Here is a 16520-nt window from a genome sequence, read left to right as displayed (position 1 = left end):
TTGATGCTGTATATAGGTGGAGGTATTTGGTACATATAGGTGAATGCTAGTGGTTTATATAGGTAGATGTTAGTGTTGTATGTAGGTGCAGGTTGTTGCTATATATAGGTGGAGATATTGCCGGAGACTTGCAGACCTGTTTTTTGTTTATACCACCCTCATTCCTACTCTAAATCAAAGCCAGCAGGTAAAGTAAAGCAGAGGTTTATAGACAACGTGTGGTCTATAAACAGAGGTTTATAAGCAGAGGTTTATAGACAACGTGTGCTTTTAGGACGAGCCACGACTTGGCAATGATCCCGATTTGCCGTGAGTTTTACTCAATCGATGAAAATACAATTGTATAAATTCCCTCAGAGAGTGAACATTTCCTTTAATTCAGAGAAAGAGTCTTAATCAAATTCTGTTTTTTTCTCTCTCTCTCACTTTCTCACTCCAGGTTCTTCTTGAAATTCTTTCTGAAATGCAATCAGAACTGCCTGAAGAATGCAGGAAACCCCAGGGACATGCGAAGGTTCCAGGTGAGTGTGGTTTTTATCTCTGTAGCCATCTCCTCTGAAAGCTAATTTGTGAACAAATAACGATTCGTTTGTGGAGACTTAGCCCTAAGTGGTAATGGCAAGGGAAAGAGATGTATTAGATGGCTTAAAGTGTTAAAGAAAAAATCTATCCTCACTTGAGTCATTTCTCACAGGGGAGAAGAAGGAAATAAAATGTCTATAGTTTTTAATGTGCTTGTGACAATAAAAACCTCTAACTATTTGACTTGGTGCCTGACAGGAATCCTTTGTTGTTGGAAAGGATCTGTGCAAGTGCATGTTGTCAAGTTCAAGTGTAAATCAATTTATACTTGTTGGAAGGGTTGCTGCATTGACTGACCCTTGTTCAAGGCTCATCTCACCTTCACGGGTCTGCATGCACACACTTTTCCTCTGCTCAGGAATAGTTTGTACTCTTTACAATGACACGCCTTGCCATCCACCACACCAGCATTGAATGTAGACCTTTCCCCACTGTGTCTAATGGGATTAATTGCCTAATGCCTGGTCTCGATCAGTAAAACGTTGGAACCAAGTGGATCCTACCAACGAGCCTGTTATAGCTGCTGGCTGATATTGAGCTAGACTGGATAGGATTTGGAAAGTTAGGATGGCAATGGAAGAGAAAAGGGGCAAGGAAGCAACAATTCCTAAAGCACAGAAAAAGAGAAAGAAACCATTTGTCCCACCTTTGATGGATGCACCCAAAATTCATCCATTTGCACTGGATTTCCCCTGTCCTTTGGTTGGCATCCTGCTTTCTTTTAAAAGTTGATAATTTTCCTCATACTCTGGGTGTTAAATGTAATTGACACGTGACTTCTGATTCTGGTCTCCTCTGTCAGTGGAAGCCTCTCTTTGATTAAGCCTCTTCATCATCCTGAAGCCCTCTGTATAGTCACCATCTCTGTTCTGGACTGAAGCTCCAAGTTGCTCAGTGTTTTCTCACACCTGATACCAATTCTTTTGAATTGTGCTTAAGATTCAGGACAAAGGTTGAATACCTTGCTGACCGTTTGTATCAATTCCAGTGTCGCACTACAGTTAGTTCATGAAAAAAAACTCACAGGAATACCACCATTTCTCTCCCCTCCTCTCCTGTGACTCCATAAATGAATTAAGGTTCACTGTGACAGCTCTGTGACAAGTCTCCGTGACATGTCTTGGCAAATGACACAAACCTGTATTCTGATCCCAAGATGGAATTGTCCAGATGGGCTGAGATTTGACCAACATTCTATAAAGCTCCCTGGGGCAGTGTGTCTGTTGCAGTATTTATGGGAGGTACCAGGCAACGTGCAAAACAACCAACTCAGACCGAGCAAAGAGCAACCAATACTTGCAAAGGAACATTTGGAATCATACTATTGCAGCATTGGACTGCAATCACAAGGCCCTTCACTAACCAAGAGACTACTCTTTGGTCCCATATTGGGTCTGCTATCACCAGGCCTTTCACTGACCAAGAGACCACTCTTTGTCCCCATATTGCAGATAAGATCAATACAAAATCTTCCTCAGCCCAGTTTTAGTCAATAACAGAAGGTTCCCCATTTGTTGCTTATTACGTAGGGTCAAGGTAGGAATGCTCCTATGTTAGTGATGATGAACTGGCCATTCCCAATCAGGGCAGAAGTAGAGCTGTTGCAACAGAAAGGAAAATCAGTTGACAGGAAAGTCTGTGTTAATGTTCACAGGTAGGGTGGGTTAGAGGCTATTCTCATCATAATGGCAACAGCAGTTGGATCATAAATCAGTGTCTGCTTTGCTTGAATGTGTTTTGGTGATTCCTGCTATAAATGGCATAGATCATGAACTTTCCTGATTGAAAAGGGGAACTTGAAGTGAGAGACTTTCCCGGCCAGGTTCACCTTTGTAGAATCTGCATCTGGAAGGTCTTGGGAGCAACAAGGAATGAGGTATTGGGGGTGTGAAACACTGGGGCTTGGAGCTTCAGCAGGGAATGGGGTATTGGGGGAGTGCAACACTGGGGCTTGGAGTTTCAGCAGATGGGGCATTAGTGAATGAGTCAACAGGTAATGAGATATTGGGGGAGTGCAACACTGGGGCTTGGAGCTTCAGCAGATGGGGCATTAGTGAATGGATCAACAAGGAATGGGTTACTGAGCAAAAGAGGCATCTGGGAAAGAGTTATGAGAGTTAACATATTAACAATGTGCCATGGGGCATAATGAAATATTAGTGGTTCGGCCTTTGTGAGATGGGACATGAGGGAAGGGGATGTAGGAGAATAGTGCATCAGAGAAATGGCCATTAGAAATAGGGTATTGAGGTGTGATATTTATTGGCTGTGTGGGAACAGGAGATAGAATATCTGGGACTAAGGCATTAGAAGTTGACAGTGGGGCATCAGGTAATGGAACTGTGGGAATTCAGACACAGTGGGAAGGAGCAGTGATTTTGGAAGATGTGGAAATGGGGCTTAGTGGGGAATTAGATACTTGGTGGTAGTGCATTGGATGATGGTTGAGGAGTAATGGTATAGGAAAGGGGTGTTAGGGATGGGTAAGGGCTCCTTTAGTAAGGAGCCCTTACCCATTTGTAATCACTCCCATTTGTAAGCTTTAGGCAACCAAAAGAATTTTATGCAGTTGCCACAAAATGTGTGTAGCTTGGGATATTAGGTTAAGGCTCAGGTGTCCAGGGAGGCCTGAATCAAATTTGTTTAAAAGTTAGGTTTTAGGTAAGATTTAATCAACCCAAGTCAAGTTGAGTTTATTGTCATCTGCTCAAGTACGGTGAGGTACAGGTAGAATGAAAATCTTCCCTGCAACAGCACCAGAGGCATGTATATAGGTAGAGATAACACACAGAATATACATTATATATGGATTACACAAAGCAGTGAAGGAAAAGGCTGTGCAATACAAAACATTAGTGCATAGTAAAACAGATCGGAAATCCTCAGGTTTCTATGAACGTTTTCCCCTGCCATTCAAGCATATAGTGGCCCTCAGTTTTCTATTGCTGAGGTAGGATTAAGGTTATGCAGGTCACTTCAGGAACCTGGTGCCTGTAAAAAGATAGGTGCTCTTGAACCTGGTGTTGTAGGACTACAGGTTTCTGCATCTCCTGCCTGATGGTAGCAGTAAGAAGCAGACATGGCAGAGCCTTGTACAAACTGAAAGAATATATATCTTTATGTGCAGGTGCAGGATTGGCATTGGCTTCAGCTCCTACACCTCCTCTTATACTATCCCATCCCATCTTGCTGGCATCCCATCCCATCCCATCTTCTGCTGACAGTCACTGACCAGGCTTCAATAGGAAGAATGATATAATTACTGATGTACCTGTGGTGAATCAGAGCTCCAACAATACTGAATTTCCATTTACATAGCACCTTCAACATAATGAAATATCCCATACACTTCACAAGAGCGGAGTGAAGGTCTCTACTTATTGTGAGGAGAATTGGGTACAAAAATGGGGAAGTTATGTTTGATTATTGACCAAAGTCAAAGTCAAAAGGTAGTGTTTATTGTCATATGCATAAGTATGTACATGTGTTTACAGGTACAATAAAGTATCTACTTGCAGCAGCATCACAGAGCTGCTGCTTCACTCACTGATTTTTGAAACAAATAGTATCATGGGTCTTGATATCCTAGATATGGAGAGCATCTAGCCTGGGGAGTTATCGTCCAAAAATAATGGCTTCGCCACTTAAAATAGATGAGGCAATAAACCTTCTTTCTCAGATGGTTTGGAATCCTCTTCTTTAGAAGGCAATGGAAGTAGAATATTTGAAGACAATATTTAAATTATTGGTATGAATGTGGGGAGACGTTATTAGGGAATGTGGAGTGCAGCTTAAATCAGATCAGTCATGGTTTTATTAAGTTATGGAACAGACCGGAAGGACCAAGCACTTGCTCCTAATTTGTATGTAATCATCTGATAAATGAGATTTTAAGTCTAGTGATTTCATACTTGGTCAAAAAGGCTTAATCTTACAGAGCAATGTAATAGGAGAAGGTGAGCTGGTGAGGTTGAAAAGTGACCGTAGTGGGGAGAGCCGGGAGAGCTGAGGACTGATGATGGGGTATTGGAAGTGAGGGGTGGTGGAGAATGAGGGCAATGGGCTGCAAGTGATAAAAGACAATGGAAGGAACCAGTTCACGGAAGGATTTGAAAAGAAGGATGAGCCAGAGAAGCCGAATGCTGAATTGCTAGAGAGATGCAGTGCTGGTTTTAATTAGCATTCCAAGAAAACTAGGTTTGAAAGCACATCTATGTTAGCCTCATTCAGATTGGAACTTGGCAGGCATGTGACTGCTCTTAAGTAGTTAGGAAATGGAAGTCACTTGTAAGACACAATAGATCCTTTTTACTGTGGACCCTCAGTCTTACGGTGAAGAAATACTTGTCTAGCTGAATACTCTTGACAAGCAGACATGGCAAGGGTCCACCAGGGAGTCCACAGGATGATATATACGATGGCTCAATTAATAAGTACTCCCACTCAATACTCAGACTAATTTCCATATGGTGATGACTTTTACTGTTATCTTGGTTCCACAGTCAGCACTTCACTTGTGTGTTTGGTTGGATCCAGGGAAGGTTGCTGATCTGTTGACTCTAAGAAGCGTTACTGTCAAACTAGCAAAAGCCCATGGTTGTTGAGTCTTCAAGTATGTGAACAGTTACTGCTTAATTACTTGTACTGTGTCAATTAGCATGACCTTAGAAATTGGTGGTAAAGAGAATGACTGGCTTGTACAAATGAAAAAGTAAAGAAAAAAATACTTGGACCTTATTGAAGTGTTTAGCTAAAGCTTCAAAATTTCAGTGGCCTGTCAGTTTCAACAAACACTAAAGCAGTAATTTATGCCGTCAGGTCTCAGTACTGTAACACATGTAAGCTGTCAAACAAACAGATGTTTTGTTGTCTCAGTTAGTGCGTTTCAAGCATCCACCATTGGGTTACAAGTATTCCTCTAACAGGGGATGTGTGCTGGCTTCTTGCTTTCTCATTTTAAACAGCATTTGATGTTATTGAAAGGAAGAACTTATATATGGATTTTTTTTTACTGTCAAGAGTGTGATCTATTAAGTTCCCATTCCAAACCAAATCAATCCCTTCCTGGAGCACCAAATGCTCTATTACACCTTGGGCTGAAGTAAGTTTTTGTGCAAAACTAATTGCTATGTTTCATTGATTAATTATTTTAGACTGATTTACATTTTGTTTTCCTGCACAATGTTCTTCCTTTCTCCCCTGAAGGAATTGATTCATTCTGGGGGCCAGCATGACATACATCGGCCAATTTGCATTTATTCTTAGGTGGCTATCCGTCTGAACAGGCTATTCAAACAAATAAATATAGAGGTCCACGCACACAGATACACAAAACTTTAAGTAACAATTTGCATTTTAAATGCAGACTCAGATGAAAATCTCCCAAAGTCCTTTGCAGAAATATTACCAAACAAACGTACACTTCCAGACAAACACTTCTTTTCATGATGGGCCTTAATCCAGTATTTGTTACTCGTCCGCTGATTGGCTTTGAGCTGAGGCTCTGCTGGATACTTTCCGATGAGGAGTGTTGCTGTGGATCACTGGGACAGACAGGCACAGGGTTTTGGTTCCTTTCTCTGTCAGAGCTTCGTGAAACCACTCTTCTCTGATGGTTGATTCTTTGGCCAAAGGGATATTGACACCCAGTACAAACAAGAGAAAATCTGCAGATGCTGGAGATCCAAACAACACACACAAAATGCTGGAGGAACTCGGCAGCCCAGGCTGCATCTATGGAAAGGAGTACAGGCACATTTTGGGCTGAGACCCTTCAGCAAGACTAAAAAAAAAGATGAAAAGTACAGTTAAAAGGTGGGTGGGGGGGGGAAGGGACAGAGAAACACAAGGTGAAAGGTGAAACTGGGAGGGGGTGGGTTGAAGTTAAGAGCTGTGAAGTTGATTGGTGAAAGAGACAGAAGGCCGTGGAAGAAAGAAAAGGGGGAGGAGCACCAGAAGGAGGCAACGGGCAGGCGAGGAGATAAGGTGAGAGAGGGAAAAGGGGGTGGGGAATGGTAAAAGGGGTGGGCATTGCTGGAAGTTCAAGAAATCGATGTTCATGTCATCAGGTTGGAGGCTATCCAGACAGAATATAAGGTCTCCTTTTCTGACACCTCCCTCCCCTTGTCGATCCCTCTGTCTCTATCTCTGGAGACAGTTTATCTACTGATATCTGTTATAAACCCACAGACTCTCACAGCTACCTGGATATTACCTCTTCCCATTATTACCTGTATAAACGCTATCCCCTTCTCTCAATTCCAACGTCTCCACTGCATCTGCTCTCAGGATGAGGTTTTTCATTCCGGAATGAAGGAGATATCTTCCTTCTTCAAAGAACGGGGCTTCCCTTCATCCACCATCAATGCTGCCCTCAACTGAATCTCTTCCATTTCACACACATCTGCTCTCACCTTATCCTCCCGCCACCCTACCAGGGATAGGGTCCTCTTGTCCTCACCTACCACCTTACCAGCCTCCACGTCCAGAACATGATTCTCCACAATTCCAGCATCTTCAATGGGATCCCACCACCAAGCACATCTTTCCCTCCCCCTCACTTGCTGCTTTCTGCAGAGACTGCTCCCTACGTGACTCCCTTGTCCAAACATCCCTCACCACTGATCTCCCTCCTGGCCTTTACCCTTGTAAGTGGAACAAGTCCTACATTTGCCCATGCACCTCCTCCCTCACTACCATTCAAGGCCCCAAACAGTCTTTCCAGATGAGGCGACACTTCACCTGTGAGTCTGTTGCAGTCATATACGATGCCCAGTGCTCCCGGGGTGGCCTCCTGTATACCAGTGAGACCCGACATAAATTGGGGGACTGCTTTGCCGGACACCTATGTTCAATCTGCTAGAAAAAGTGGGATCTCCCAGTGGCCACCTATTTTAATTCCCCTTTCCATTCCCATTCCAATATGTCTACCCATGGCCACCTCTGACATTTGCTCGTCCATCGTTGACGTCGATGAGGACCTCAACACCATTATTGATGGTGTCGAGACTAGCGCGTGATTTGGATTTAAGTGAGGGAGAGTTGCGCAGTGTCAGCATCACTCTCTCTTCCCAATTCCCATCTGGATCTAGTGGTAAGACAGAGTCAATATGGCTGGAGATGGGACTAGGCGCAGTGGATGGCCAGGATGTCTTCTGTGTCAGGTCCTGCTCTACACGTTCCACGATGTTTGTGGAGACCGCCTTCTTGACCATTGGATCTTCCATTAGTCTCGTCCACTCAATTCGCCGAAGTCTGTCTTCACATGCTGGGATAGCCACCTCTACTGTTGTGATGAAGTCACACTCAGGTTGGAGGAATAATACCTTATAATCTGTCTGGGTAGTCTCCAACCTCTCCAATATGAACATCAATTTCTTGAACTTCCGATAATGCTCCCACCATTCCCCATCCCCTTTTCCCTGCTCATCACCTCCCTCTGGTGCTCCTCCCCCTTTTCTTTCTTCCATGGCCTTCTGTCCTCTCCTATTAGATTCCTCCTTCTCCTGCCCTGTATCTCTTTCACCAATCAACTTTCCAGCCCTTTACTTCACCCCTCCCATTCCCAGTTTCACCTATCACCTTGTGTTTCTTCCTCCCCTCCCCCACCTTTTAACTCTAATTAACTTTTAATTCCCGAAACTGTCCAAATGTCCATTCAATATTGTAGCTGTGCCCATCTCTACAGCTTTCTTTGGCAACTTGTTCCAGCCAGTGACATGGGTTCAGAATCAGAATCAGAATAGTTTACTACATAATACGTGATAAAAACATAGATTACAATAACAAATATGTATATATTTGAACGTGTGTCTTCTGGCTGCTGTACCTCCTTCTTGATGGTAACAATGAGAAGAGGGCATGTCCTGGGTGATGGGGGTCCTTAGTGATGGATGCTGCCTTTTTGAGGCATTACCTTTTGAAGGTGTCCTTGATGCTGGGGAGGCTAGTGACCATGATGGAGCTGGCTGAGTTTACAATTTTCTGTAGCTTTTTCTGATCCTGTGTAGTGGCCCCTTCATACCAGATGGTGATGCTCTCCACAGTACATCTGTAGAAATTTGCGAGCCTTTGGTGACCATACCAAGTCTACGCAAACTCTGAATAAAGTATAGCTGCTCTCATACCTTCTTTGTCATTGAATCGATATAGTGGGCCAAAGATTGATCTTCAGAGATGTTGACATCCCAGGAACTTGAAACTATTCACCCTTTCCACTGCTGATACCTTGATGAGGACTGGTGTGTGTTCCCTTGACTTCTCCTTCCTGAGGTCCACATCAATTCCTTGGTCATACTGACACTGAGTGCAAGGTTGTTGTGACACCACTCAACCACTAAATCTACCTTGCTCCTGTACGCCTTCTCGTCACCATTTGAAATTCTACCAACAATGATTGTGTCATTGGCTAATTTATGGATGGCCATTGAGCTGTGCCTAGGTACACAGTCATGGGCGTAGAGAGAATAGAGCAGTGGGCTAAGCATGCATTCTTGAGGTGTGGCAGTATTGATTGTCAGTGGGGAGGAGGTGTTATTTCTAGTCCGCACTGACTATGATCTCCCAGTGAGAAAGATGAGGATTTAGTTGCAGAGAGAGGTACAGAGGCCCAAATTCTAGAGCTTGTTAATTAGAACTAAGGGTTTGATTGGGTTGAGCGCTGAACTGTAATCAGTAAATTGCAGTCTGATGTAGATATTGCTATTGTTCATGTGATTCAAGGCCGAGTGGAGAGCCAGTGAGATTATATCCGCTGTAGACCAGTAATGGCAATAGGTAATTTGCAGTGGATCCCTGTCTTTGCTTAGGCAGGAGTTGATACTGGCCGTGACCAACCCCTCAAAGCACTTGGTTACAGTTCATATGAGTAACACTAGGTGATAGTCATTGAGGCAGCTCTCTCTGCTCTTCTTGGCATTGGTATGATTGTCACCCTTTTGAAGCAGTAGTGAGAGATAGAAAATGTCCTTAACATTCCCACCAGTTGTTGGCATAGGTTTTCAGAGCCCTACCAGGTACACCATCAGGGCCTGGAGCCTTGTGAGGGTTCTCCCTCATGAAAGATGTTCTGATGCCAGCCTCCAAGTCAGAGATCACAGGGTCACCAGATGCTGCAGGGAATCACACAGGTGTAGTTTTATTCTCTCTTTTAAAGTGAGCATAAAAGGCATTCAGCTCATCACAGCCATTTATGATGTTAGGTTTTGCTTTGTAGGAAGCAATGGCCCACAAACCCTGCCGGAGCTGACATGCATCCGATTCTGAGTCCAATCTCAACAAGAATTGTTTTATGGCACTTGAAATAGCCTTCTGTAGGTTGTACCTGGACTTATTGTATAGTTCTGGATCACTGGTCATGAATACCACAGATTTAGCCCTCAGCAGACCACGAATCTCCTGGTTCATTTGTGGCTTTTGGCTTGGGTATGTTCTCAAAGGCACACACTCACCCACAGAGGTCTTGATGAATCCTTGATAAGTGTTCAGTTCACCGACTCAAAGCAGTCCTGCAAGTGCTGTTCAAACTCCCTTGATCATATTTTCTTCATCCTTACCACTGCTCTGTGGTTTTTAGGTTCTGCCTATACACCAGGAGTAGAAGTACTGCCAGGTGATTCGACGTTCCAAAGTGTGGGCATGGGATGGTGATATAAAAGTGGTCAAGTGTGCTGGCTTCTCTGGTTCCATAGGTGATATGTTGGTAATATTTGTTCAGAGACTTCCTCAAGGTGGCCTGGTTGAAATCCCCTGCAATGATTGGGTAGGCATCAGGATGTGCTGTTTCGTGACTGCTGATCATGGTGCTCAGCTATCCCCAGTGCCTGCTTGATGTTGACCTGAGGTGGGATGTTTACTACTACCAGGATGATAGTGGAAAGCCCCCTCGGCAGATAAAATGATGTTAACTGACTGCTAGATATTCCAGGCTGGATGAACAAAACTAAGACAGAAGCGTCATATCTGTGTGCCACAATGAGTTAATCATGAAACATACTCACCTCATAAACCTTTAAAAGACTCAACTAACCTGTCTTTGTGGAGAATGGTGAGCCATCGAGCTATAATCCTGCGTATGAAATGGCAGACGTGAGCCATGTTTCTATGAAATAATGTATATAGCAGTCACTGATGTCCCTCTGGTACTGCAATCTTGATCTGAGGTCTTCAGTTTTTTTTTCAGAGACTGTACATTCACCAGCAGGATGGTTTGGAGTGGGTATCTAAGGCAGTCCTTTGTGTTTCATTCGGGCCTGCAGACCAGAACACCTTCCTTGCTTGCATTTTCTGAAAGGGAAACTGCACTTGTGACCTGAGTCAATTATCTGGTGTCCACCAACTTTGAGGATTGATAGATTTTGTAATCATCTTAAGATGATGCTCCTTATTGAGGTATCCATGGCGGTGACTGTGGGTTTGGCTGTAGGTAGGCCTAATTGTGAATATTTGATGATTCCCATTGGAGCTGCATGTAAAGAATTGTCACTTATCGACGCCACCTTGAGTCAATTGCTCCGCTGCCTGTAAGGGTTTTGTATGTTCTCCCTGTGACCATGTGGGTTGCCTCCGGGTGCTCTGGCTTCCTCCTACATTCCAAAGACGTACGGGTAAGAAGGCTGATTGGTCACATGGCTATAATTAGGTGTTGCAGGTTCATTGGGCTTGTAAGGAAGATTGCGGGGAAGATTCTGGCCCGCGTCCTGCTCAACTGCCTTCTCCAACATCTTGAGCAAGGTCTGCTCCCAGAAAGCCAGTGCGGCTTCCGTGCTGAACGTGGGACCGCGGACATGATTTTTGCTGCACGCCAACTCCAGGAAAAATGCCAGGAGCAACACAGCGACCTCTTCGTGACCTTTGTCGATCTAACCAAGGCTTTTGATACAGTCAGCAGAGAAGGCTTGTGGAAGATCATGGAGAAGTTTGGCTGCCCCAGCAGGTTACATAGAAACATAGAAACATAGAAAATAGGTGCAGGAGTAGGCCATTCGTCCCTTCGAGCCTGCACCGCCATTTATTATGATCATGGCTGATCATCCAACTCAGAACCCCGCCCCAGCCTTCCCTTCATACCCCCTGACCCCCGTAGCCACAAGGGCCATATCTAACTCCCTCTTAAATATAGCCAATGAACTGGCCTCAACAGTTTCCTGTGGCAGAGAATTCCACAGATTCACCACTCTCTGTGTGAAGAAGTTTTTCCTAATCTCGGTCCTAAAAGGCTTCCCCTCTATCCTCAAACTGTGACCCCTCGTTCTGGACTTCCCCAACATCGGGAACAATCTTCCTGCATCTAGCCTGTCCAATCCCTTTAGGATCTTATACGTTTCAATCAGATCCCCCCTCAATCTTCTAAATTCCAACGAGTACAAGCCCAGTTCATCCAGTCTTTCTTCATATGAAAGTCCTGCCATCCCAGGAATCAATCTGGTGAACCTTCTTTGTACTCCCTCTAAGGCAAAGATGTCTTTCCTCAGATTAGGGGACCAAAACTGCACACAATACTCCAGGTGTGGTCTCACCAAGGCCTTGTACAACTGCAGTAGTACCTCCCTGCTCCTGTACTCGAATCCTCTCGCTATAAATGCCAGCATACCATTCGCCTTTTTCACCGCCTGCTGTACCTGCATGCCCACTTTCAATGACTGGTGTATAATGACATTCAGGTCTCGTTGCACCTCCCCTTTTCCTAATCAGCCACCTTTCAGATAATAATCTGTTTTCCTATTTTTACCACCAAAGTGGATAACTTCACATTTATCCACATTAAATTGCATTAACGTGGTAATACCTCTCTTATTACTGTTCCATCCATAATGCCTCACTAGACAAGTTCTCCAGTCTGTACCGATGGAGCACTGCCAAGACATTTTCCCGATTAGTAACGCCACCTCTCCCTCTTTAATCCCTCTCACTCTATCACGTCCTGAAACACCCTAACTACCAGATGAACTCAATGCCTTCTATGCCTGCTTTTAACTTCAGCTGTGAAGATCCCTGCTGCACCTGATAACCCTGAAATCTATGTCTCAGAGGCCGATGTTAGACTGTCTTTAAAGACAGTGAACCCTTGCAAGGCAGAAGGTCCCAATGGAGTACCCGGTAAGGCTCTGAAAACCTGTGCCAACTAAATGGCGGGAGCATTCAAGGACATTTTCAACCTCTCACTGCTACGAGCGGAAGTTCCCATTTGCTTCAAAAAAGCAACAATTATACCACTGCCTAAGAAGAATAATGTGAGCTGCCTTTATGACTATCACCTGCGAGCACTCACATCTACAGTTATGAAATGCTTTGAGAAGTTGATCATGACTAGACTGAACTCCTGCCTCAGCAGGACCTGGACCCATTGCAATTTGCCTACTGTCACAATAGGTCAACTGCAGATGCAATCTCAATGGTTCTTCACGCGGCTTTAGACCACCTGGACAACACAAACACCTATGTCAGGATGATGTTCATCGACTATAGCTCAACATTTAATACCAACATTCCCACAATCCTGATTGAGACGTTACAGAACCTGGACCTCTGTACCTCCCTCTGCAATTGGATCCTCAACTTCCTACTGGAAGATCACAATCTGTGCAGATTGGTGATAACATATCCTCCTCGCTGACGATCAACACTGGTGCACCTCAGGGGTGTGTGCTTAGCCCATTGCTCTACTCTCTAAATACCCATGACTGTGTGGCTAGGTATAGCTCAAATAGCATCTATAAATTTGCTGATGATACAACCATTGTTGGTAAAATCTCAGATGGAGATGAAAGGGCGTACAGGAACGAGATATGCCAACTAGTGGAGTGGTGTCACAGCATCAACCTTGCACGCAATGTCAGTAAGACGAAAGAGCTGATTGTGAACTTGAGGAAGGGTAAGATGAAGGAACACACACCAATCCTCATAGAGGGATCAGAAGTGGAGAGAGTGAGCAGTTTCAAGTTCCTGTGTGTCAGGATCTCTGAGGATCTTACCTGGTCACAACTGTACGGGGTCTTTCTTTTGTTACATTTAAAATGGCGACTTTGTTATGTTAATCTGGGGAATGCGGCTTTGTTGTGCTTTAATGCTGAAGAGAGTTTGCGCTAACAGTTTGTTTTACTTTAAAATGAGATAACAGGGTTCTATTAGCGAATGGGTGGTTATGTATCGTTTTGTTTTCGGATACCATGCTGTATGATATGACTGTGGACTGAGTTTTGGTGGGGAGTCGGAGGAGAGACGAGGAAGACCGCGGACGTGTGGAGAGGCTCCGGTCGATCACTCAGGGTGGTCCCGAGCTGTGAGTCGACGGAATTTGGGTGGTCGTCTGTTCCACGACGGTATGATGGTGAAAGTTCTGGATGACGGCGACGAGTCGGAGGCCTTCCCAGTGACAAATGGCATCAAACAAGTGCGTTCTTGCCCCGACTCTGTTCAGTATGGTATTCTCTGCCATGTTGACAGATGCCTTCCGTAACTACGAAGAGGGAATCCACGTCAGATACAGGACTGACGGCAGGTTGTTCAACCTTAGGCGCCTGCAGGCAGTTACAAAGGTGCAAGAGACTGTCATCAGAGACTTGTTGTTTGCTGATGACTGCCCACTCAACACCAGCACAGAGCAGGAGATGCAGCGTGAAATGGACTGCTTTTCACAAGCCTGCGACAACTTCGGTCTCACTATCAGCACCAAAAAGACCAAAGTTATGTACCAGCCTGCCCCAGGAAAGTCATACCAGGAGCCGCACATCACAGTGAAGGGCCAGAACCTCCAGGTAGTCGACAACTTCACCTACCTGGGCAGCATACTCTCTCGTGCAGTGAATATAGACGCTGAGGTCAACAACAGGATTGCCAAAGCCAGCGCCGACTTTGGGAGACTCCGTGAGAACGTCTGGGAGGGGAGAGGACTCAGTCTTACCACCAAGCTGAAGGTCTACTGTGCAGTGGTCCTTACCACCCTCCTTTACGCCAGCGAGACCTGGACTGTCTACAGCAGACACACCAAACAGCTCAACCATTTTCACCTGAGCTGTCTCCGCAGACTCCTCCACATCAGGTGGCAGGACAAAGTCTCTGACACGGAAATCCTGGAAGGAGCTGGGCTCTGCAGCGTCTACACCTTCCTGCTGAAAGCCCAAGCCAGGTGGGCTGGACATGTGGTCAGAATGCCAGACAGCCGATTGCCTAAGCAGCTGCTATACGGAGAACTATGTCAGGGCAAGCGCTCAGTCGGGGGGCAGAAGAAACGTTACAAAGACTGCATTAAAGCGTCCCTCAAAGGCCTGGGTGTCGACATCAACACGTGGGAGACGCTTGCCCTCGACCGTCCAGCTTGGCGCAGCAAGATCACCACAGGAGCCCGTGCAGCTGAAGTCAGGCGCATCATTGAGGCGTAACGAAAGCGTGCTGTGCGCAAGGCCCGAGCAGCATCCACTGCCACGACAGCACCCACCCACTTGTGTCCCACATGTGGGCGAGCCTTCAGGGCCCGGATTGGCCTCATCAGTCACCTCCGGACCCACAGCCACCAATCTCCCATTTGACTTTGAAGCCATGGTCATCTTCGACTACGAAGGACGAACAACAAAACAACAGGGCCTGTTACCATGTTGTATCTCTGAATAAATAAATATCATCCTGTGTGTAATCTTTAAATTGTTCCCCTTTCACCTTACAGCTTTTCCTTCCAGCTTTAGACTCCCTTACACTGGAAGGAAGACTGTGATCATTTACTTTATCCATGACCCTCGTGATGACATCTACATCTATTTTATATACTTCTCAGACTCCAATACACCAGGGAAAAAAATGTCCCAGCCTTTCCAGTCTTCCCTTATAACTCCAGCTTATCCTTGAGAATCTCTTGTGCACCAATTCCAGCCTAATAACATCCTTTCTATAGGTGGGCAGGACGTCTGAGCACAGTACTTCAAGTATCTTGCTGGCTTTTCACACATTTGCATTCAATGGCAAGGCTCAGATGGTAACTAAATCTATAGCAAGTTGTGAACGGTGCCTAGACCAGTAGAAATGTGACTATCAACAGCAAGGTGTGTATGGAGACTAAAACATACCTGGCAAAGTTTCATAGCAAAGATGAGGGCTGGCATCAGAAACCTGGAAGAAGTGTAAGTGACATTTAAAAACCAAATTTGAAGTAAATGATTTAAAAAAAATATATTTATTATTATGTTCTATTGGATATGAAATAAGAACACAGGTAATATGGGCAGTAGTAGACCATGTGGCCTGTCAAGCCTCCTCGGCCATTCAATAAGGTCATGTCTCATTTGGCTGTGGTCCTCCTACCTGTGTTTTCCCCATAACATTTAATTCTCTTGCTGTTTTCTCAAGAATTAGATTAGATTACGAGGATACGCAGTCCTCTTTTATTGTCATTTAGTAATGCACGCATTAAGAAATGATACAATAAGAAATGATACAATATTTCTCTGGTGTGATATCACAGAAACACAGGACAGACCAAGACTGAAAAACTGACAAAAACCACATAATTATAACATATTGTTACAACAGTGCAAGCAATACTGTAACTTGATGAAGAACAGGCCGTGAGCATGGTAAAAATGTTCAAAGTCTCTCGAAAGTCCCACATCTCACGCAGACGGGAGAAGGAAGAAAACTCTCCCTGCCATACCCGACCACTGTCCGACTCTGAGTCGTCCGAAAACTTCGAGCTCCGACCAGCCCTCCGACACCGAGCACTGAGCACCATCTCTGCCGAACACTTTGATCCCAGCCTCAGTCGCCAGCAGCAGGCAAAGCCGAGGATTTTGGGGCCTTCCCTCCGGAGATTCTCGATCGCACAGTAGCAGCGGCAGCGAACCGGGCATTTCAGAAGTTTCTCCAGATGTTCCTCTGTGCTCTCACAGCTGTCTCCATCAAATCAGAATTGTGCACGGCCCCTATTTAACAAATACGACATCATTTCACCA

General features: G+C 45.0%; 1 protein-coding gene across 3 annotated transcripts in view; it reads left to right on the top strand.

The window, feature by feature from the left end:
- ebf1a (EBF transcription factor 1a) overlaps positions 1-16520 on the top strand; it is a 481697-nt gene that overhangs the window by 229661 nt on the left and 235516 nt on the right. For all 3 annotated transcript variants that reach the window (XM_063053691.1, XM_063053692.1, XM_063053690.1), the window contains exon 7: positions 440-521. In XM_063053691.1, coding sequence (XP_062909761.1) covers positions 440-521 — 82 coding nt within the window. The remainder of the gene's footprint in view (positions 1-439; positions 522-16520) is intronic.

Source organism: Mobula hypostoma, chromosome 7 (genome assembly GCF_963921235.1).
Source record: "Mobula hypostoma chromosome 7, sMobHyp1.1, whole genome shotgun sequence".
Taxonomy (NCBI): Eukaryota; Metazoa; Chordata; class Chondrichthyes; order Myliobatiformes; family Myliobatidae; genus Mobula; species Mobula hypostoma.
This window is presented reverse-complemented; position numbering and strand designations above follow the sequence as displayed.